General features: G+C 47.8%; 1 protein-coding gene and 1 pseudogene across 1 annotated transcript in view; one reads left to right on the top strand and one right to left on the bottom strand.

The window, feature by feature from the left end:
• Window positions 1–1,653: 1,653 nt before the first annotated feature.
• On the bottom strand, window positions 1,654–2,378 carry LOC118981693 (chromobox protein homolog 3-like; annotated as a pseudogene).
• A 3,750-nt stretch (window positions 2,379–6,128) lies between these two features.
• EMB (embigin) overlaps window positions 6,129–23,851 on the top strand; it is a 52,627-nt gene continuing 34,904 nt past the window's right edge. Inside the window, exons 1-2 of the mRNA XM_037038543.1 lie at window positions 6,129–6,362; window positions 16,177–16,266. Of these exons, the coding sequence (XP_036894438.1) occupies window positions 6,194–6,362; window positions 16,177–16,266 (259 nt within the window). The 5' untranslated portion in view covers window positions 6,129–6,193. The remainder of the gene's footprint in view (window positions 6,363–16,176; window positions 16,267–23,851) is intronic.

The following is a 23,851-nucleotide window of genomic DNA, read 5'->3' as shown; positions in this document are numbered from 1 at the left end:
GCTTCGGGGCTCCTCCCAAGCTCACAGGTTGTTGGCGGAGTTCAATTCCACAGGGTCGCTCCAAAGGTTGCTCTCCCCACAGGCAGTCAGCTCACCAAGGGGCTGCTCGTTTCGGCACGAGGGCACCCCCTCCCCGGGGACGCTTCCCGGCAGCCTGCTCAGTGGAGGCTTATCCCATGTAATCTAATGAACATAGCGACCGCCCCGCCGTTCACAAGCCTGCCCGCATTCAAGGGGAGCCAGGGCGTGGGACCTGTGGGGGTGGGGGTGGGCGGTGGGTACCTTGGAGCCACTGCAGGGTTGTGCCTACCACGTCCCATGGCTTGTATGTGTAGCTTTGGGTGGTTCATTGTTCATTTTCTACTAATTATCAGCAGGGAATTCTCCCCTTTATTTGTAGCTCTTTATATACCACAGATTGATACGTTTTCCTCCAATATTTTTAAACCGCATATTATTTTTGTTGGTAACCTACACCCACATTCTCATGTTCACACCTCTTCAGGAACCTGTCACACACTCTTTCTTCAATGACAGCTCACTAGATATCTCAAAAAAGGTAAAATTCTTTTTTTTTAAAGCAATATAAAACTATTTATTGACCACTGTTTACCAGTATTTACAATAAAGTAAACAATATACAATTGGATAACATTCTGTTTACTACAAAGTCATTGTTTTTCCTGGCTTCTACTGAACCGGTAACCCAAATACTGAGACGGAGCCTACATGTAAGGAATGAGTTGGAGTACAACATGCAGGTCAAGACTTTAGATGACAAAAGTTTGTTCACCCATTTATTTCAGCAGGTTTAAATCGCCAAGGTTTCTAGTGATCTGATTAGGCTTCCATGAAGAAGTCTTACACATTCCATGATCATAACCTTTCAGTCAATATATCACAAGAATGTTAACTTTTGTAAAAGAATGGCTTGCTAGATGAAACCTTTAAATAATTCTTGCCTGCCTAATTAAAATATACCAAGGTTTGCCTAAGTTCTCTTTTTTGGGAGAGGAAGTTGTTGGTAGTGATAAAATTTTCCTTTCAGGAGTTTTGCAAATAAACTTGCCTTTATAATTGTAGATATGGCCATGGATTCTGGTATGGCTGCTTTTAAATTGTCCAATCAAAGCTGCTTACATTATATTTAAATTGCCCAATTAATTACAAATTATTTAATTTCAAAGGTTAAAGCTTCAGGAAAAATTTCAATTTAACTTGAAGTGATTGATTTCTTAGATTGCTGAAAGTGATGGCAGCCCAGAAGCGTGAGCTTATCTATGGTTGTGAAATGCTGTTTTTCTGTGGGTTAAAAAAAAACAAAAGAAAAAAAACATTTACATATGTATACATACCAACCATCTCCCACCAAATAAACAAAAAACCCACAACGATCCTTAAGTATATATGAATTAAACAAAAATTCTGACTGAGTAGCAACAATGGAAGCTGACCCCAACATTTAGAAAAGCTGCTCTCTAATGCAGAGGAAAGAATATACCATGGTATCAAATGTTTTCCGATAAAGGAAGCAACTACAGAAAGCTTCTGTTCCAAAGCAACCAGTGCTATAGCTGCGACCCCCCACGACAACGCCCCCAGTACTACTTTAAAACAAACATATCAAACTTGATTTTTATTAGAATGTAGTTATTTCTTCATGCTAATAAATCAAAAATCCAAGACCCAGGTTTTTATATATATAAATATATATAAAAAGCAATGCAAACAATTATTGGGCTTCATCTTCTGGACAAGAGTGCCAAGTTAGTCTCTCTTCATAAAAAGCCATTACAATTTGAGGACACTTCATATTTGCCTCTTTTGCCAGCACCAAATCTGCCTCATCTGAATCTTTCCATTTCATGAGAAACATTAATTCTCCACTGCTGTCTGTGGCACCAATTATTCGCTCAGGATCAAGACCTCTGGCAAAGCCTCTTGGTTTATCAGCGGCATCTCTTTTCTTCTTTGATTTGCTATCATCAGATTCACTGTCAGACAAAGACTTTCTTTTTGTACCATCTTTTTCTTTACCAGCTTTTTGAGAATTAAGAAATGCTTCAATTAACTCTGGACAATCTAAATTTTCTTCAGGTTCCCAAGTGTTGTCAGCATCTGTGAATCCCTTCCACTTCAGGAAATACTCCACCTTCCCATTCACCACTCGTCGGTCCAATACTTTTTTCCACTACAAATTCTTCAGGCTCTGCCTCTTCAACTTTTTTACTCTTCCCATTCTGTTTCTTACCCATTTTTTGCAATGTAGTTTTATTGGAGGCCATTTTTATTGCAGACTTGAAGAGCTTTTATTCACCGCCTCCGTGCTGCTCCGGATCCCGAGGCCACCGTGTCTCCGGCCCTGCATGCCTTCAGCTCCAGCCAAAAAAGGTAAAATTCTACAGCATTATTTTATACACATGAGTCTGTAAGACAGACAGAAGTGTTTTCCCTACATTGATTTTCTATTGAGTAAAAACCACCAGAGGAAAAGGGGAAGCGGAAAAGGGTAAAGGGGGATAAATGGAGATGGAAGGGGGCTTGGATTTGGGTGGTGAACACACAATACAACACATAGATGGTGTACTATAGAATTAGGTAGCTGGAACCTATAGAATTTTGTTAACCAATGCAAGCCCAATCATTTAATAAAAATATTTTTTAAAAATAGAGAGCTCATTGAAAGTATTATTTTAAGACATTATGGGGCCCTGGCTGGTGTAGCTCAGGGGATTGAGTGCGGGCCTGTGAACCAAACAACCGCAGTTCGATTCCCAGTCAGGGCACATGCCTGGGTTGCAGGCCAGTTCCCAGTAGAGGACACATGAGAGGCAACCACGCAGTGATATTTCTCTCCCTTTCTTCTTCCCTTCCCCTCTAAAGATAAATAAATAAAATACATCTTTTTAAAAAGACACTATAGGAAATGTAAAGACTCAGAACTATTTGCAGGTACTGAAAAGAGTTGTAATGTAGTTTGGGAAGATGATAGAATCACTGAAGTTGAATACCAATAAAATATTTAAATAGAAATTGAAGCCAAGAATGAAGGCCAAGTCACAAGTCTGTAAATTATTAATTGTCAAATTAGTCCTAGGGGCAGTATGAGTTCTGAGGAGAGAGTTTGGATTATTTTTTGTGGTGATTTAACCGACCCCACAATATGGTGGCTTAGAACAGCAGGGTGGCTACCTCTCACAGCTGAGGGGGCAGTTCGGACGGGGACCCCAACCTGCTCTCCTGCTCCAGGAACATCCCCTGGGTTTCTGTGGGGCACTCAGCTGAGGCCTGGCCTGGTCCACGGGCTCCGGGAGGGCCCCCCAGAGAGCTGGCTCCTGCCTGCACCTCTGCCATTCTCCTTGCCCACAACGTCCCCCTGTCCTGTCCTGGGCCTGCTGCCTACTCTGGACTGCTCGTGGCATAGCGTCTCTGAGAGTGAGGAGAAGGGAAGTGGGCGCTCTCGTGGCCTGGATCCAGAAACTCACACAGTGTGAGGTCAGTAATACTCAGTAGGTCCCAGAGCCCACCCAGCTGGAGGAAAGGACATGCAGGACCCTCCTTGCTCTTCAACACGCCTTACAGCCAGGAGAGGGCCAGAACATTTAGGGCCGTCTTTAACTCACCATGGAGGGAAAGGACAATTTGGACCAGAAAGTTCCAAAAAAGCCATACAGGGAAAGCACATCTGAGAAAAGTGGAGAAAGGATACGGCTAAACAGACCAGTATCTAAATACTAACAGTTACAGTGGGAAACAGACGTTCAAAGGGCACGGCAGAGGAAGAGCTCTGTTGTTTCTCGGCTCGGTTTGCTCTGACGATGAAAGTGACTGGGAATTCGCCTCCGCTTGGGCAAGTCATTTTGTCCTGTTCACGCAACAAGCTGATTCAACCAAAAAGATGATTTTCCTCGACGTGAGGTTGGCTTATCGGGAACAAGGTGAATTTGAGCCCAAGGATTTCGTAGGACTCGTTGGGGGAGGCTAGTCAGAGTTCCGTGAAGCTCCTGAAGGCACTGGAAGATGGGACACGTGTAGCGTTGGCTCTGTGGCCGGATGGGGACAGCACCCCAGGGCTGTGACTCTGCAGCCCATGACCCAGCCCTTGAGGTTCAGCAACGTGGGCCAAAGTCCTGAGAGGCTATCACGTTGAGTGTGTAGTCCTTCCGGGTCTCTCATGAGGCTTTGCTCAGCAAGGGAGTCTTCATAACCATGCTCTCCCGGCTGGGCTGAGGCTGTTCTTACACTGGAAGCTCACAGATAACCGACTCTCTCGACCACCTGTCCTGTGTGCGAGTGTACTGCACGCAGGCCACGCTGCCTGTTCTGAACACAGCGCCTGGCACTCGGTGGACATTTATCGGTGGTTAATGGGCCCCATCCCTCCTATTCTCTCGACACCCATTGAAATAACGGTGGCAGTCTTTCCCACAGTTTTGCCTATATCATATTGAACCAGAAATGAGATTATTTAGTAACACATACCAATGAACAATTAACCCATCCTCCTCAGAGTGAGCATAGCCCTGGTTTAACACTGAAATTTGAAAAATGTGTATGTAACATTTTCTTTTAATCTGTTTTGGGGGGACATGGATATATTTTGAATTTATGAATATCTACCCTGATGTCTAAAAAACAAAGGGGTAGGAAAGAAAGCTCCTGAGAAATACTTAAAACACACACACACACACACACACACACACACACCTTCTAATGTGTCGCTGTTACTGAACAGCAGCTGCCCTCTAGGTGAAAATTCCAGAAGCAAAGGTTTGGTGATAAAGGAAAGCAGTTTTTATTCAAAAGCAGTAACTTAAGCCTATCAAGTCAGCTTTAATCCCCTAAGCGTATCAATTAAGGCCAAACTCCACCACCTGAGTTCTGTCTTTTCCCTGTTAGTTATCGTGTTTCTATAGTTAGTTTACAAACTAAAGCAACATAAGATACAAAAACTATACAATTCTGGAAGAACGGCATGCTTCTGCCTCTGAGCCTGTTCCCTCCAGAACACCCAACGAACAACCCTGCCACCCTCTGCCAGGCCCGCCCCATCAGGGGCTGCGCGCCTGGAGTTCCTTCCCATCCAAAGCACTGTTCGCTGGGAGAGGCAGGCAGCCGCAGCTGCATCACCGAGGTATCCAGGAGGAAGAGGAGCCTGAGAACCAGAGCCTGAGAGAGCCGGCTCAGGAGCCGGAGCGCCTGCCCTTTTTAAATTTCCATTGGCTCTGCAGGCGTCAGCATCTCAGCCAATCCCGTCCTGACCGTCCACAACTGCGGGCCAAACACCCGCAACCTGGGAAGTCATCAGCCCCTGCTAGTCAGTCTTCTACGGTACAATGGAGATTCTCCTTCCCCTCTCTGATAAAGCCACAGCTTTTAGTTGTTTTATTTGACCTGGCGGGAGCACTAAACCTTCCAAGTCGCAGCCTGGCTGAGTGAGTAGCAGTATAAACAGCGTTGGAGTCAACCGCTTCGCGCAGTTTACAGCAGCTATTGTTGGTAGTGTTTGCTTCTGGAGCCCTGGCGGCTCCTGAAAACCAGGCAGGCTAAGCAAACAAAAGGAAAAGCAGGCGCACTTCGGGGCCTGGGCACTCTCAGTCTGGGGAGAACCGGTTGAGCCTTCGGAGACTGGAGGGGAGGGTGTGAGCCGGCAGGACCCAGAGCAAAGAGACCAGGCCGGGGCGCAGGGCAGCTGGATGGCGCCTCTTCCAGTGCAAACTGGGGGGAGCAGATTAAGTGTCTCTACCCTCTCATCTGTCCCGTCCAAGTACATACACGAACCTGCTCCAAATGAACTGGGAAGAACAGTCTGCAGACATTATATATAACAAACATAGTGTGTGTGTGTGTGTGTGTGTGTGTGTGTAGTAGACAGGGTTAGACAGACATCACCCGCCCTGCGTCTTCAGCAAGCCGTCTCCCAGACTTGCCGGATCCTACAGGATGGAGGCTGGAGAGGCTGCGCTGGGCAGTGGCCACCGCACAGCGAGCGCGCCTGCCGCGAACCAGCGCTGCAGAGTTGATGGAGAGCCGAGCGCAGTCGTGGGGCGGCTTTGGGCGCGGTGAGAATGCCCCGGGGGAGGAGGGCAGGACGCCGGGCCCCTCCCACTCGGCCTTTTCTCGCGGGTCCGCCCCTGGAATTGGCATCCGGCGCCCGGCCACTTGCGAGTGTGCGCGGGGACTCTCGGCACGTATGGTAGTGCGCCGAAGGACCCGCCTTGGCGAGGACCTCTCCGGACTCTCCGGCACCATGCGTGCCCTCCCAGGCCTGCGGGCGTCCCGGACGCCGCCGCCCCAGCCGCTGCTCTTCCTGTGCCTCCTGGCCGCCGTGCGCCCGAGCTCGGCGGACGGCCATCCCCCAGGTGTGACAAATGCAGGACCCAAGTTGGGCGGAGGGGGGCGCGGGAAGTCCGGCCTCGCCGCCGGAGGGCTTGGCCGGCGCGGGGTGCATGGCGGTGGGGAGGGGCAGGAGGATGCTGGCGACGCCTGGGGACAGCGGCGGACGCTGTCTCCCATTGGCCATGATTGGGTTATCCATGTCTGACGAAGGGACCGGGGCGGCCACCGCGGTGGGTGGTAAATCTGGGACCCACAGTACCCGCCAGGAGTCGGGGATGTCGTCGGCAGTAGCGCGGTGTCTCGGTGTTTCTAAGAAGAGGGCGGTAGGGTGTCGGGGCGCGCGTGGGCGGGTACAAGCAGCGACTAGCCTCTGAGAAAGTGACAATAATCTGAAAGCCACACTCACCAAGGCCAACTCCCTTCATTTGAATTGATAGTTTGGCTTAAATAGCGCCTACTCGCTTCCAGGCAGGTGGGTTGGCCTTGAGGATGTGGAACAACAAACAAACCAAACACAGCCTCACAACTCAGGACCTGCGAGGTGCATTCTTTTCATCATGGTCTTTGACAGCCGGGTGTGTGTGTGTGGTGGTTTTGCTAAAGACACTTCAAAAGAGGGATTTATGGGCAGAACGTTACCAAAACACCCACTTTGCCATTTTTAGCTTCAGCTGTTCCTCACTACTTTTTATGCTGAAGGCATTCCGTTTAACCAGTTTTCAGAGGCGCGCTCCTGAGTGAAAAAGTGCAGCGTTAGCAGCCAGGGAGGGTAAGGGGCTGCCTCTCGGGTTGGCGAATATTGCCCATCAGTTCATTGAAGTGGGGATGTTATTCTACACAGGGTTTTCGGCTTTTCTCGGGAATTCATTTTATGGGCTTATAGGTTTTTCATAATATACCACAAAGATGGAAAGATAATCAAAGTGTATGATTGTTTATTTTTTAATAAATATCCTCTCAGAGGCCCGGTTGTTCACAGCCTGGACAAAACCTTTTGGGTTGCTTCAGTTTCTAAACTTCCTTGCCCCACCGCTCTTTTTCACAGACGCCACTTGGAAAGAGTTGTCAAGGACACTTTTCCTGCCCAGGCTGACCTTGATTCTTCCATCCCCGATTCACCCTTTGTTCACCCCAGAATGGGGCAAATACGAGGACCTGTGCACTCTGGTTAGTCCTAGAACTTCGGGTCTTGATTTGGCTGTATGTTGGCATTGCCAGGGAACTTCAAAGTGCTACCTGGATCCTGTCCTCAAAGATCCTGATTCTGTTGGCCTGGGATTCAGCCTGGGCACCAGGAGTTTTGAAATCCTCTGTGGCTTTAATCACGTGATCCGAAGCAGGTTGTGAACCACTGCCTTAAAATGATGTGGCTTAGAGGTTGCGCTGTGGGGTAGTTATTTATTCTGTTGGCACCGGGGAGCCAGGTCTAAATGGATGTTTAGAGTGGACTTCTAAAGAAAAGCAAGGAGGCAAATGAAGGTGGAATGCATTAGCAAATAAATTGTACGTGTGCGTGCATTGCCAGTGACGCCCCTTCCATTTCTCTTAAGCAAAAATTATTGAATAATGTGCCATGTAAAACGCACCAAGGAGCATCTAATTTTAAGGAAGAATTAAAAATTGTCAGGCAACCTCTTCTCGTTTTATGGATTCTGTGTTGATCTCCATAAGATTGAGCTTCCTGTTTGCTAAAGGACATTGTGAAGTTTACTGCTGGTTTTTTTTTTTTAAATCTAGATGCTTTGAACTACTTAGAAGTAGATGTTCTATAAACCAAACAGTTTTTGGCCAGATTTTAATATTAAAATTGGTCACAGTTTTTAATATTTGTTATATAACAACTGTGCACATTGCACGGGAATGGCAGTATGCAGTTCACAGTGCGGCGTGTTAGCTTTCATGGTCCCTGACTTGAGATGAGGAAATTGGAGCTTCATGAGGTTAAATAATGGTCCAAGTACACATCCTTAGTTAAGTGGTGGAGCAGGAAAGGTAGCACAGTTCGGTCCGACTCCAAAGCCTGCTTCCCTAGACCCTGTACTCAGTCGTCACGCTGACATAGTCAGGTGCGTCCCTCACAGTCTCCAACCCCCCCGCAGAGGGTGCAGCGTGTGGGGGTTGCGGTTTGGAGCTGAAGAGCTGGCTGGCATCGCGTGAGTCCTGGAGTGAAGTCAGGCACAGGGGCTCACTCTTAGGCAGTCTCCGTTAAATAAGAAATGTGAACTCTCTTATCTCTTTGTGAAGGATAAGCATGGCTTAAACAGCAGTATCCAAACAGCACTGTTATTACTGTTTTACGGAACAGATCAGTGGAGAGAACGGGTCATGTTTATTCGTTGACAAATGCGTGCAGGGCAGTCATTTGAAATGTCCATTTTCAACTTCCATCACGCCGCGGCCGATGGATATGTGGTTGGGGTGGGGGTGAGACGTGCCTGCAGGGGGCCTTAACTCTGTCCCCTGAGGTGGGGCGGTGGTTGGTTTCCCAGGTGTGGTAAGCACACTGAGCACCGCATCTCCGCTCGAAATGCCCTGCTTTACTAATAGTAACTAGGACTTCTCGGAGACATGGCCGACTTCGGGACTGGGGTGGGGGAAGTCTGTGTGAAGCCTGGAACGTCTTGTGCCAGAAGCAATGACGTGTGCAAAGAATGATGGGTCCCGTGCAAAGGAAGCAGGAGCCAGAGTGAAGGGGCTGCCCCTCGACGCAGCCGGGACCACCTGAGCATCTAGTGTGCATTGGTAGCCACTGAGTAATGCCCATTGAATAATAATAGGTCAATACTGATGTAAACTATTGGACCAAATCAAGTAAAAGTTTCATGAGGCACAGAATATTACATTGTTTCAAAGTGACTTCACACAAAGTTCTTCCTAATGAAAAGGAGAAAGAATAACTGTATGGTGGAGAAGTCTGCCAGATGGGGCTTTACTCAGATGACCCAAGTGAAAATTATCAGTAAAGAGGGAAATAAAGATCACGTGCCATCCGACAGGATGCAGTGAGAACCTCTGTCACCTCTGTGGTATTCTTCCGGGAGATGTTTGCTCTGAATCTAATCATGTGACAATGTCACCGTGCTGTTACTTTCCCAAGTATCAAGGTCATAGAAGTCAGGTGAGACTGAGGTTGTTCGGAGTGAAGGAGAGGAGAGGGACGTGGCAGCTAATGGCCACAGATGAGTCACACTTTTGCTGAAAAGTGCGTCTCAGCAAAAAGACTTTTTTTGAAGCTCGGATGCGGTGAGGGAAATGCACAAATGCTGATTTCCCTATTTTCCCGGCGGTGTTGGGAGGAGGTGGGGTGAGTCCTGCGTGGTAAATGCACAGTGGCGTTTTAGGGGGGAATGGGCCATTGGGCCATCTGCTTATTCTCAAATGTTCTGTATCTGAAACTGTTCTGTCAGTTTAGGGTGATTTGAAAAGAAGCAAAAAGGATTCCAACTCTTGCTGAGACTGTCTGACATTGAACCCCAGGGAACAGCTGAGAAATAGTCATTGGTGTGTGTCTTTAGGTCCTGCTTTCCAGAGAAGTGCTTGTTCTGCACCAGTATGTGGGACGGCGGCCTGTCCCAGACCACAGTCCTTCGATGTGACTTCTGTGTCACTGGCATCTCATTTCAGAACGCTGCGTTCCGCAACATTTTATAACGTTACGTGAATGGTAGAAACAAACAACTTAGGACGCACACACTGAAAAACCTCACAATGTTTTATTAAAAATAAACTCTCTATTCCTGATAATAGTCACTGTTCACAAGTAAGGGAATGTCTCAAATAATGTACTGTTAGTACAGAAATAACAGGTGTTGTCTTTAGAAATGGTGCTATTCTCTTAACTGAAAATCATTTTCATGGCGTTTTTCAAGTGACTGGGATTATGCCATTACTATTGTGTCCCTGCTCCCAAGACAGAATCTTTCTTTTTAAATCGCCTTAGAATTACATTGTCCTGAGGTCCAAAAAGGAATTTAGATGTAGTATTTGATTGATCTTAAAGCCCAAAGTGCTTTTTGGTGATGTGAACTAGCTGGTAACTGTAACTGGTTTCCTGCTTTGCATTTCACAACTTCATCCAGCAATGAGTGCTTCTTCCTCTAAGGTCCTCGAAATAGGCCCCTGTCAGAAGGGATGTGCAGGGAGTTGAGGAGGGAGGCAGCCCTGCAGCCCAGCATAGCCTCTCTCCCTTTCCTCACCTGGGGCCTGGGTGGTCTGGGGGTGGGGCCTGGGTGGAGGCGGGGCCTGAGTGGAGGCAGGTGGGTGAGGCCTGCTAAGGAGAGGGGGAGGGTGGTGCTCAGGCCTAAACAAAGTTCTGCTGGAGGTGGATGTCCTTGAAGACAATGAAACTCCAGCCCTTTCTGTTCTTGTTCTAAATGAATACTTAGTTTTTGGGGGAAAAGGCAAAGAAGGGTTATATGAAGCATCTGTGCTTTAAAATAGCTGCACCTAAATGATGTAGATAGAACAGGACCCCAGGGCTACAGGGCTGTTGGAGATTGGTAAATATCATCGCGTTGAAGAATCGGAGTTGCAGGTGCACCTGTTTTGAAAGGAGAGCTCTCCTCAGCCTCGGCATCACTGACATTTTGGGCTGGATGAGTCTCTGCAGTGAAGGGCTGGCATTATCAGATGCTTAGCAGCACCTCGGGATCGTGGGTGAGGAGTTGTGTCCCACAGAGAGAAAGGTTTAGGTCCTGACCCTTGGAGCCTGGGAAAGGGGCCTGACTGGAGGGCTGGGCCTTTGCAGGTGCAATCAAGGTAGAATGAGGGCGAACCAGGTCTGGATAGGCCCCTGGCCACGGGACTGAGGTCCCTATGGAAGGAAGGCGAGGGGTTTGCATACAGAGACACAGGATCACAGATGGAAGATGGCCATGCCAAGACGGAGCCCTCGATGGGAGCGATGCAGCCACTACCCCCCGGGACACCAAGGTGCTGGCCACCAGCAGAGGGAGGGGGAGGTCTGGAGGAGGCTTCCCTGGAGCTTTCAGTGGGTGGTGGCCCCGCACCTGGACGAAAGGCCTCCGGCCTCCAGAACCGAGAGAGGATGCACGTTGGCGGTTCTAAGCCACCATCTCCGTGGTCATTTGTTACGGCAGCTCCAGGAACCAAATATGACCTGTTAGAAACAAACATCGACCTTCCCCACGTGTGGCACCCATAGTGTCTCCAGATATTGCTGAGTGTCCCCGAGGGGGGCGGCAGATGGCCCCCAGTGGAGACACACTGAATAAAATCTAAGTCTTATCAAAGAATGGCCTAGAGGTCGAAACAATTTAAAAACCTGTTTACTGTCTTTAGAAAGAACAGAAATCGTAGTCGAACTTTTGGGTTTTTATTTTTAGAGTTTTATTTGACATACATTTCACTGTTAAAATGCCCTCATGATCTATGCAGGGGTAGTTTGAAACATAAGAGTTTCCATTTTATTTCAAAAATCCAATTTTAAGAAAAGATTAACTTATATTCCTATATGATCAAGTTTTAAAAATAGTGGGACAAGGCTGTGTAAAAGTGAGCAGTGCTCTTGTCATTCAGCTTTTTAATTGTTTTGTTTTTTTATTTTAACTAGTCTAACAATGGCCTTCTTACCAATAGTTCCCATATTGTGTGAAAACAAACAAAAAAACAACCCATGAATTCCTTGTCTGAACAGTTTTCTGATGCTGAAAGTCTGACTTATAACACCCCCATCAGGCGTTTATTTTCTTGACAAACTCTCTCTGAAGTGCAGTGTCGGGGAATGCCCCTTCTCTTCTCTCCACCATGGTGGTTACAGACAGGGGTGTCGGGGGTGGGGGAGTGGGGGTGGTGGTGGTGGTGGTGAGGGACGCTGTGTTCCCAGAACCCAGAAGTGCAACTTCAAGTGCACTGTTTCCGAGCAGTATTGGCCATTAGATCCTTTAATGCTGGAGTTCACCCCTATCATGGCTTAAATGGCCTTTCAAACTTGGCATGGTTACAGAGAGCAGCTTCCATGTGAGAATATATTTTGATTTCCAAAAGTCTGTTTTATCAATATGTATGATCTATTTTTAGGTTAGAGTGTTTCTGTAACTGGGTTGCACATTTATAATGCTAAATATCAAAATGCTAAAATTAAGGTTTACTTAAATAATTTTAATCATTCATTTAGCTAGCAGTCAATTATGTGAGTGAGAGAATGATATTTATCTGCATAATGGCTCTTTCATACATCTTTCTCTAAGTGAAGTCTAGACCCTTCTGTGATTTTAAAATATAGTCAAACCTCGGTCCTTGAACAGCTTAACTCTCGAACAACAATTTGGTTGTGGACCAAGTTGTTCATGGAAACATGTCTCAGTTGCCGAAGAAACTTGGGGTCCCCAGGTCTACCTGACACCCCTTTCTTGCTGACACCTGTACGGTCCATCACATGTCTCTCAGGCGACACACAGAAGAGGCGCAGTTTTGGAACAAATCTCTTCTTGGACAGTTTTCCAGAACAAACTAAGTTCGAAAACCGAAGTTCCAGGGCACGAGAAAGAAACTGGGGGGAGGGGTTAGAGAAGATGATGTTCTTAAACAGAGGTACAGTTGAACTGATTTTCTGCTCTAAATAAGAGCAAATCTCAAAAACCCAAAGCAGTTTTTCTAGCGTTACTCATCCTCTTTCTTTTCTTCCCAATTTTTTTTTTTTCAGTTTAATGGGGCCCCAGAACTAAATGTGAAAGTGTCGGTGGAAATTATAGCATGCTCATTTTGTTTGAAAATGCCAACAACATATAGCAATTTTTAAACATAGGAAGTGAAGGATCCTTGACTGGACACCGCTTGGCCATCTCCCATGAAAGATTGACAGGTGGAAATGAAAACGAGGATGTAATTCAGTTCTTTGGTGTGGGGCCCTCAGGCCCCATCTCCCTGCGGAAGAGAAAAGCAAATCCCTTACTCTCTGGAACAACTGTCACGTGTTACGCCTTTCCGTTGGCGTTTTGGCCACTGCCCACAGGCGAATGCCATGTGGAAACTTCCAGCCGTGACCGAGAAAGGGGAGAGTGGGCGAACTTGAGGAAGGCGAGTGTGGTCTTGGCCCCATCGCCCAATACAACACGACTCCCCTCACCCGCCCTTTCTGGTGAAATGAGACTTTACGCAACACTTCAGTGGCGGAGCTTGGATCGGGATTCAGAATGCCTGCCTCTCCGTTTCTTGTTTCTTTTTGTGGCTCTGCCTAATCCTTCCGGGGAAATTTTGAGACCACCTCCGCCGGAATTCCCGGCCAGTTTCCTCCAAACACCGTGTCTGCCGACTCAGGCTCCTGGCCACTGGGAGCATTCAGGTTTACCTTCTCACTTTTTTTTATTAAAAAATACCTTGGCTGGACACAGACTGTCTCACTTTCACTATCCTAACACCTTCTGCAGCACACCCTGGGTTTGCACACAGGATGTCCGTATCAATGGCTTCTTCCAGGAAGTCTTCCCGGGGAAAACCACAGCAGCTGCGAGTGTTCCTCTTCACTCGGGCTGGTTCTGTGGGACCCAGAACGCGGTCAAGGGGAGATGAGGTTAGGTCTCGGGCGGTGGCTGATTTATAGATGTCCGACTGGAGTTTTCTTATAGGATCTGGCAATTGGAGTTAGTCACAGCAGCTAAGCTATTGGGGAGCTACAAACTTCCCTACTCTTGAACTTGGTTTTTCTTTGTCCTTGTACTCTTCCAACTTCTATTCGTTTAGATGGTGCCCAGGCCAAGCCTAGCCCCTTTTTCCTCCTTGTTCTGGTTCAGGACCTCAGTGGGCCCATCCAGCCAGGTCCCCGTGAACATGCCACAGCCTCAAAGCTCACCTTCCCGGGTTCCCTCCTTCTTTCCTCCACCTCTGGAGCCCCTCAAAGGTGTTGGTCAGGCCTCACCTGTGGTGCTCACACACCCACCTACATAAAACTCGCAGGCCAGGCACAGTCAGTGCCGCACACGGTGCCACTCTGAGATTCTGATGATCTCAGTGACACCCTGGGGACTCAACCTGACATGGCTGTGACTCCCGAGGCCCCCCAGGCACCACCACCACTCAGCCTCCTCCTTGGCCGCATCACGAATGGGATAAGAATGAGAACAAGAATGTTTTTATCAGCTTCTGTCGATCTCACTGTTGCTGATGGGACGATTGATACTAATAAAGGACTGAGGGCCCGGTCAGGGGTCAGGGGATGGGGATGACCTGTGCATTCTGTCACTCGCGCACGGCCGGCCCAGGGAGACCGCCTTGGCAGGGAAGTGGAGGTATCCGATCTCTGGTTGTTCAGGTTTCACTGACCCGAGGCCACGGCAGAACAGCTCCTTCTGCCCCGTCCGCCTCTGCCTTGGCTGTGGCAGGACTCTGCTTCTGTACTGTGACCTCTCAGTGAACTGTGCCCAAGAAGGAAAAAAAAATTTTTTATTAGGAAAAGGGACAGCCTTTCTGGCAGTGTGTGTGCATGTGTGTGCGAGAGACAGGGACAGTAAACGAATATTTTACGTGGCTGAGGGGAGGGTTTGCACCCTTTGTAGCCCACGAGACACTCAGGCCACATTTCCCTGTAGAGTCACTGCCAGAAGACAGCAGGGTTTGGGTCTTTAACTCCTTAAAGGACTGCCCCCAGGGATGTCCAGCCTGCAGCCCGCAGGCCGCGTACCACTGACAGTGGCTGTGAGTACGGCCCAGCACAAAATTGTAAATTTATTTAAAATACGACGAGACCTTTTTTGTGAGTACGTGTCACGATGTATTTAACGTGTGGCCTAAGGCAAGTCTCCTTCTTCCACTTGGCCCAGAGATGCCAGGAGGTCGGGCACCCCTGCAGGTTTATGGGAACGTGCGTTCCGCTTCCAGAGTGGCAGGGAAGGTGACGGGGCCTTTGGGCACAGCTGGCGGGAGGGTTAGGCGGGGCTCCGCAGATTTCCTTCGTCAGGTGACATTGTGGATGCCGCGTGTAAACCAGAGCCGCAGAAGCAAGCACTGACTTTGATAATGGTTTCCACAAGAAGAAGACAATGAAGTAACCGGAAATAACTTTGGGGTCAAGTATAAGAAAACGGAGCCAGCAAAGTCCAGGATTAATTTACACTGTGTGAAGTTTAAGGAACATGGCCCCGTTGACGATAACAAGCCTTTATTTTTCTTCTCTGACTTCTTTGCTAGGGTTGCGGTCGTTTTTACAGGCCGGGGGAGGGGGGGGAGGCCGGGGGCCCCTGCATCAAAGAATAAGTAGCTGGTGTAGGGAGAAGGAGGGGAGTGAGCAGGGTGGAAGTGCAAAGCCCGTTTCTCTGGCACAGGTTTTCAGCAGGCGATGTAGGGGGTAGAGGAGAACACTGTCCTGCGGCTACAGCTGGACAGGGGCGAGCTGGCTGGGCGCTCCCGGTGTCCCACCCCCTCCTCGGGCCTTGGACTGCCCAGGGCTGTCCTCTGCCTCTTCATGCCCGTTGCCTCAGCCAGCTGGTCCTTCTCGGTCTCTCGCCTGCTCTGTCCCTTCGCGCCGTTCTCTTTTTCGCCGCTCTCACCTGAGCCCTCAATGTCTTCATTTATGTTTTGTGAAGAGACCACAAATTGTAGGCTGATAAAATGAATGTTTTTTTAAAAGCCATTTGATGTACATCAATAGGGACTTTTCAGCAAAAATAAACCCAAACCATAGAAATGAATGGAAATTTGATTACACTTAGTGCCGATATAGTTCTGGGTGTCTGTGGCACATATGAGACCCAATGAGTCAAATCTTCCTGAAAAAACTATTTTTCATTAATAGAATATGACATTTTAATGGTTGTGAACTAGCTTTTAGGTAATCACTTAATCTCGATGGGAATATAAAATCACGTGTCCTTTTTCTTACAGCTTCGCCTTTTTCAAGTCTACCTGTTCGAGAAGAAATGCTGGCAAGATACGGCAATTTTTCCTTGGAGAGCCATAACATATCACTGACTGGTAACTGTATCATATTTCAAATAATGCGGCACTGAAATAAGTTTTTATTTTTCGTTAAGGCACCACCTGTTGCCTTCTGAAGTGCTAACCCCTGCCTGCGGTCTGGTGGTACAGTTACGGGGTTGGTCTAGCACCCAGAGTGCCGTGTACTGTTGGCTCTGTAGTAGCAAATTGGGGCTAATACCTTGCAGGTGCTCTGTGGGGAGGAGGAAGACAGGGAGGCGAAGACGGGCTGTTGAGGAAAGGGACGCTTTCCTCACTCCATGGGAGGAGAAGAGGGTCCAGGTTGATTTGCAGACGCTCTTATTTTTCATCAGTTCTCGCTGGTGTAGCCATCAAACCCCTCTGCATTAAGAGGAGAGTTCTTGTAGCCAGTGAAAGAGACCTTCGGGCAGATCACGGAAAGATGCTGGGGGTGAGTCGGTGACGGTGGGAGCTGGAAGATACCACTCCGTCCGCTTCCTCTTCCCACGGTTTTAGAAGCTAGTGTTTCAAAAGCCAGTGCAGGGTTCTTCAGCCGAGTGGGAGGGGTTCTCTGTCTCAGTAACAGTGTTGATGGTTGAATGAGCATTTAAAAGAGCTTAAACCTGTTTGCTGTGTCAATAACAACTTTTATCCAATGACCTGTGCAGTCTTTGTCCTCTTGCGTAAAGATCAGTTTTCGAAGTTCTGTTTAACGGGAATAAAACGTGGGCTTTTCCTCCCCAAGCTGATTCCAAGGGGGTGTCTGCTCTGAGCTTTTGTGTGGAATGTTTTTATGACATTGCACAATGTCTGTTGGTCCCCAAATGTCCCTATTCTAATGATTACAATGTATTCTCGGCTGTAGAAAGGAATCACCACTCTCCTGTGTTACTTGCTTTTCCCCTTTTTTGTGTGTTGAGATGTTTGAGAGAGATTCGTGTGAAAGTCTGTGAACCCTTTGAGCTGCCCAGGATTTGAGCCTCCGGGAATGTTGGCAGCGGCCCACCCGCCTCAGCCCAGTCCGGCAGGCGCCTCGGGAAGGATGGTGTCAGGGGCAACAGCAAGACCGGACTTTTTAGTTGACGCAAAGCTGGTTATTTGCTCACCTAACCTGTTTGCAGGGTTTAACTCCTGACCACTCTTTTATTCTGCGACTGCTGTTAAAACCAGCATTTCCACTGTTATGAAGAGATCAAGTGTTCACAATTCGTTGCTTCCTTACCTTCACCTTGACCCGATACTCTTCAGTCGGGCCATTTTCTCTCCCTCTGAGCCCCTGATCTTTGCCTCGCCCCAAGCTGGGGACAGTCCCTGTGTGCATGACACAGCCCAGCCTTGCTGTCTGCTTCCCCTCGATGGTCTGCCCTGTCCCCTCTCCGAGGTTCCTTGTGAGCTGGTGTTCCCCTCCTTGTAAAAGAAAGGCCTGCTTCTGTTTGCTTTTGAGATGCTTGCAGATTCAAAGTTGACACCATTTTCTCCATTGCAATAGACTCTTTGAATCAATTAGATTCAAATTTTCCCTTAAGTCCCTTAAATTTTCCCTTAAGTCCAGATTTGCTTTTATTTGACAGAGGAAGAGATTTGCCGTTATTCACTTGGAAATGTTGGCTCTCTGAGCTCCGACTCAGGGCATTACGGTTACAACGTTGCTCCTGTGGCCTTCTCACCGGAAAGCTTGGTTCTAGGAACTGCCTTCACTGAAATACAAAGTGTAAATCTGAAGATGAGTTTGTGTTTTTTCGGAACCATAAGCTTTATTCTCTGGACTCTCACTAGGATTTTTAACCCACTTTATAAATGGAATGTTTTCATACTGTTCTAGCACTGTTTGATTTGCCCCAATATCGATGATATCATTACTCAAGTTTGTCTGTAAATGGGTGCTGACAGCAGTTATTTTTAATACTCTTTTCCATTCCCTCTGGCCATTTTGGAAATGGATTCCTCTTTGAGGATAAAATGTTTCTTGTAGAGAAGCTCAAATGTGATACATGAGTTGCAAATTTTGGACCAACATGACCGCCTTGGCCAGTTCTTCGTGTGGTAACTCACCCAGAGGTGCTTCCGCCTGGGAGACACAGCCCAGTGCCTGGGAGAATGGAAAACCTGACCTTTGATTCACGGAAGACTGGCTGGTGGTTATTTTATGTTTTTAAGCTACTGCTAACTAGTTACTTCACAGGAACATGGTGTGGACTAGTCCCCTGTGTAGCCACGCATTGCTTCGAATCCAGGATGCGCTCTGAGAAGTGTGTCATTTGGAAATTTCATTATTGTGCAAAAGGGTGCACACAGCCAGACCGGATGGCCTCCTCTACATCCACGCTCTCTGGTGTACCACCGCTGTACCTGCAGTTCGTAGGTCACTCACTGTCCAAGAAGCCGTTACGCAGTGTGTGGCCGCATCTATCCCTACATGAAAATTAATTGAATCCCCATAACAACCCTATGCAGTGGGCGCTATTATTATTTGTAATTTGCAGATCAGGGCAAAGAAGCGCTACGGGAGAAGGGAACTGACCAAGGTCACAGGTGGTATGTCGGAGTGCAGCCTTGAACCCAGGTGGTCCGCACCAGGGGCCTGGCTGTCTACTGCACTGCCATGTAGCATTGCCACTGCTCAATTACAGTATCTCCCAATAGCATCACTGAAATAATTATACCTACGTTAGGTAAAAAGTTTAAAAAAAACAATGAAAACAAAGCTAATTTAATTGTCTAATTTATAAACAGGTTTGTGTTGGAAACTGCATTCGCTGAGATGATGAATACATTGTGAAGGTATAATTGACAGAAGAGTAATTTTTTTCTTTCTGATATCATTGTATTTTTAAAACCATCTTTTGATAATGGACTCTTTTTACATCACAGTACTAAGTTTTCTATTGTCAATATTTGGAATTCAGTTTCCTTACACCAATTAGAGTGTTTCTTTATTGTTCCTTCTATCAATTTTTCCTTTCCCTCTGCATATTGAAGTGTTTGGTGTCTCAACCAATGTGTTACAGTTTAACCAGAGGTTAAAATTAAGATTAAGACGTCGGCCGAGAGGTTTCCTCCCACGCCGATAGCGTTTGTGCAGGCTCTCCCACGGCATAGTTTATTCACCCTGTTGAGATGTGAGCAGGTGGCCCACCGTGGTTCTTGGTGCGGGACGGATGGAGGTAGACAGAGCAGCCGCTGGAGAGGTACACGTATGTCGATTAAGGTACAGAGCAAAATTTGAAAAGATTAGTCAAGGTCAGGAATGGTGGCCCTCCCCTCAAGATGGGAAGACGTGATTTAATGGTCCCGTGGAGATTAACAATGAGCGAAGAAGCTCACTGCAAACTCAGCGCAGGCACCGAGAGACAGGCCTGGGCCTCCCGGCAGGAGTGGGGCAGGGAACCTGACGGGGTCTAATCCCGTCTTTTTCCTGCCCTCCTGCTGATGTTCACATCCTCCCAATTGTTCAGCATTAAGTCAAAAGCTACATCGTCAGTAAAGTGGATATCCAGAAGTACTGCTTCTGTTTCTCTGGTATCTGTTTAGCATATTTTATTAACTTTAATTACATAAGTAAAAATGAGCTCATTTAAAAATGTTAAAACGTGATCTTATTTCCAGCAATGTAGTAGCTCAGAGAACCTGAAAGGCTCCTGTCACAGCCAGGGAATATAAAATACAAAATATACAATAGAGGAAACATTCTTTTAAATACCGAGCTAAGTACACAAAGAAATCAAGACGTTTCCACAAACTGAAACTGGTAGCTAAGGCCTCAAACCTCTGAACCGCTGTCGGGTTAGATTTCCTTGAGCAAATTTGTGGCCAGGGCACTGGGGTCTTTAAGAGCCACAGGTGTGAGAACAAAGCCTTGGATCTGGGCTTGGCATGGAGCTGGAACTGGGAACCTCCAGAAACCTGATCCTTCCTAACACAGAAACGCAGAGTGGAAGGTTTGACCCAGGAGGCAAAAATTAGCTGACTGCCACGAGGGGGCGGGCGGTTGGAGGCTGGGTGTTGGTCCTCTTCTGCGTCAAAACCCCACACTTGCTTGATTAGTCACAGACGAAGGCCTGCTGGGAATGAGGCATAGATCACAGGTTTCCATCACCTGCCCGAGGCAGGAGCTTCCAGCCGAGGGCACAGAAACGAGTCCAAGGAGGTGGTGCTTCCGCAGGAAAGCAAATGGAAGACTTCCGTGGAGGGATGGATCGTTCCCCCGGGCTGCGCCATCCCAGCGGCGGACCTGCTTCCAAGATAAACCGAAGGAACACTGGAACAGCCACAACCCGAGAGTGAGCTAAGGAGCAGTAGGAATTGACCGTTTAGAACTTTAGATGTAGAAACACTAGGAAGGGACATAAAAGAAGAAGTACAAAAGCATGAGATAATAATATTCTGCTGTCAAAAAAAAAGGACAAAGTGTGCTTGAAAAAATGGCCAAACAGAACCAAACTTGTCAGAAGGAGGCAAGGCCCCTGTGAATACCTGCTGCTTCCATCTCAGCCCTCATTTCTGTTACATTCGAAGAGCGAGTAACCAAATGTCCAGGCACTTAGAGCATTTAGATGTTATTTATTGGCCAAACTCTTAACCTGCGCAGGGGTGAACTTCCCTATGTGACCGAGGTCACGTAGCTCCGGGGAGCCCAAAGTGGAAGTCGCGCCTGGCTTACAGACTAAAGGGTATTTATAGAATACTGCGAGCAAGCAAGCAATATACAGAAGCAGATGTGGCTGTTAGCGATTGGTGCCATTGAACAATAGCCTCCTTACTCATTGGTAGGACCCCTTGTTGGAAGGCAGAATATATATTTTTCCTTTTTTTTTTTTTCCTACTGGCCTTCCACATTCTCCTTATCTGGCTTCATGCCTGACTCTCCTGGTACACTGACTACATTCTGGGGTGGGGGCCTAACTGTATCCTGTTGAGATTTCTACTTGCAGCTGGTCCCTCTTGCAGCTGGCTCTTACATTCCCCCCTTCTCTAGCTGATTAGTCAAACCCTTGACTGCTGCTCCTCCTGTGGCAAAATGGCGTATGGTTGAGCTAATACCATCAGCTTAACTCCGTCTATTCTATCTTTAATGAATGCGAGGAGCCTCTTAAGGATGACCGGTCCTAGAGTCAGTATTAATAGAAGGAGAATAAGTGGACCTACTAAAGCTGAAACTAAAGTGGTTAACCAAGGTGAGGTCTTGAATAAAGAGGCAAACCAGTTGGGGCTATCAGGCTCACTTTCTCTTTCCCTAAGTCTCTTGGTTAGGGTCTTTACGCTTTCCCTGATTACACCTGAATGGTTGGCATAAAAACAACACTCTTCCCTTAGGGCAGCGCACAGCCCTCCCTGTTTGAGAAATAACAAATCTAATCCCCTCCTATTCTGTAAGGCTACTTCTGCTAACGAATCGACCTGCCTCTCTAAATATACTACCTGATCTTGGAGCAGTGATATATCTCTGGAGAAGGTCTGAGATAAAAGCTTTAGGCTGTTCTCACTATGTACATAAGCTCCCGCTCCGACGGCTGCGGAACCTATAACTCCTATAGTAGCCATTATGGGGATTAGGAGTGGAGTTCGCTTTGCTCGTCTGGGAGGTTCTAGCAAAAAGGTGGGGTCTCCCCCATAGAGATATACTTGTGGTATAATATATGCACTGACGCATAGGGTAGGACGGGCAGGGATTAAGCATTTGAATATTCCTTGGGTGCAAATGAACCATACTCCTTCAGGGGCCTTGAGCAATTGGGGATCACTGCTCTGGTGAATATTAATATGGACCTGATTCAGACAGTAACTGCCATAGTCAGAGGAGGTTAGTTTATAATCACCTAGTATATAGCAAGTCCCATTCCCATGAAACTCAGCCAGGGCTAGCGCTCCATTTGCCTCGCAATTTTCTATGGTCGAGACCGAGACGGAGTCTAGTGTTATCCCTGAGGTGTTTACCCCTATTCTGATATAAAAGGGAGGTCTGGGGTTCAAACATAGCCAGCAGGACTCGGTAATCTCTGGCTGGGTTTCATTCAAGAAGGGGAATACTTTGTCCAGCAGATCATAAGTTGATCCACCTCCCTGTGGTCTAGATTCGTCCTCTGGAGACCATGGCGCTTCCCACATAGATGAATGAGCTGGGCCGGGTTCTTCACCTCCAGTTGGGGTAGGTGTCAAGGCTGGGTTTCCTGGGGGTGGTTCCCTGCCGGGCGGCCTAGTAGGCTTGGGAGGTCGGGGTGGTAGTCCCCCCCCTAGGCCTCTCAGCAGCGGTCTATTTTTGGTGGGCAATTTCTTAATGGTAAATAATTTTCCGTGGTCCCACCCTGAGGCATACAAACGAAGGCCCCACGTCTTTCCTTTTACCCATTCAGGATCCTCGGGATCCAGGATCTTAATGACAGCAGGATTGCAATTGACCCTGGTGCAATTTCCATCACCTGTGTCCTTAGGCTTCCATCTTTTATCCCGAGTTAGGGTAATTTCCTTATCCTTTCCCCCTCCTGGGCTCCAACCCCCATCCGTCAGAGTTTCACAGCCCCAACTCTTGCAATAGTAGTGGGAAGCAGCCCTTCCACAGGACTGCCTTGTGCCCGGCGGGGGTTCGGGGCAGGCATAAAATGGGGTATGGAACAGGTCCCGGTTTAGATCTACCTCCCCATCTTGACCGCAGCTATTTCCCATTCCTTCTGCCACTCCCTCTAAAGGGTATGCTTCATACGGGTTCCTTGCGTGCCACCTGCCATCATCACATAGCTTCTCTCCAAAAAATTTTGAAAAGTCTACTTTCAAGGTTATCTGGAGTCGACCCTGTTGGCCCCAACTGGTATTGGAGGCCAGTACTGTTCCATCTGCAGCCCTGATCAGTACCCATTCTTGGACTTCCATCCCTTCTCCAATTAGGGGACTGAGGAGTACTAGGATTCTCAGGACTTGGAGAACTTTACCCGCAAGGGCTCTCCTGGAACCGGCTGGACGTTCCATTTTTCACCGTCACCAGGCGGGGGGGCTAGCTTGATGTGGGCGAGGTGTATCCAATAGGGTTTCTCTGCCACCCGGACAGCCGAGGACGTGCTTAGCAATACCTGGTACGGCCCAGTCCAGTGAGGTTCTAAATTTCCCCTCCGGTGGTTCAGGATCCACACCCACTGTCCAGGTTCCGGAGCTCCTGTTTCTTGCTCCCTGGGATTTCTCTCCTGCTGGAGAGCCCTCACTTCACGGCGGATGTTCTGCAGAGCCTGCAAGGACTTGAGGAAATTAGAGTTAGCTAGTTCTAATTCCTCGGTGGTGAGTTTGGGTACCAGGGGAATGGGTTGTCCAAACATAATTTCATATGGTGCCCAAGTCTTGACATAGGGGGTACACCTTACCCTAAAGAGGGCGAAAGGGAGCAGCTCAATCCAGTTCCCGCCGGTCTCCTCCCTCAATTTCATCAAAGTTTCCTTTAGGGTCCTGTTCATTCTTTCTACCTGTCTTGAACTTTGGGGTCTATATATACAATGGAGTTTCCAATTAATCCCTAATCTAGCGGCAAGCTCCTGTGAAATTTTGGACACAAAAGCTGGCCCGTTATCTGATCCTATAGCCAGAGGGATCCCATACTGAGGGATAATTTCCCTCAGCAATATCTTGCAGACTATTGAGG

Source organism: Sturnira hondurensis, unplaced genomic scaffold (assembly GCF_014824575.4).
Source record: "Sturnira hondurensis isolate 20B ecotype Veracruz unplaced genomic scaffold, ASM1482457v3 Scaffold0024400, whole genome shotgun sequence".
NCBI lineage: Eukaryota > Metazoa > Chordata > Mammalia > Chiroptera > Phyllostomidae > Sturnira > Sturnira hondurensis.
Note: the sequence above shows the minus strand (reverse complement) of the source record. Positions and strands in the feature narration are given on the sequence as shown.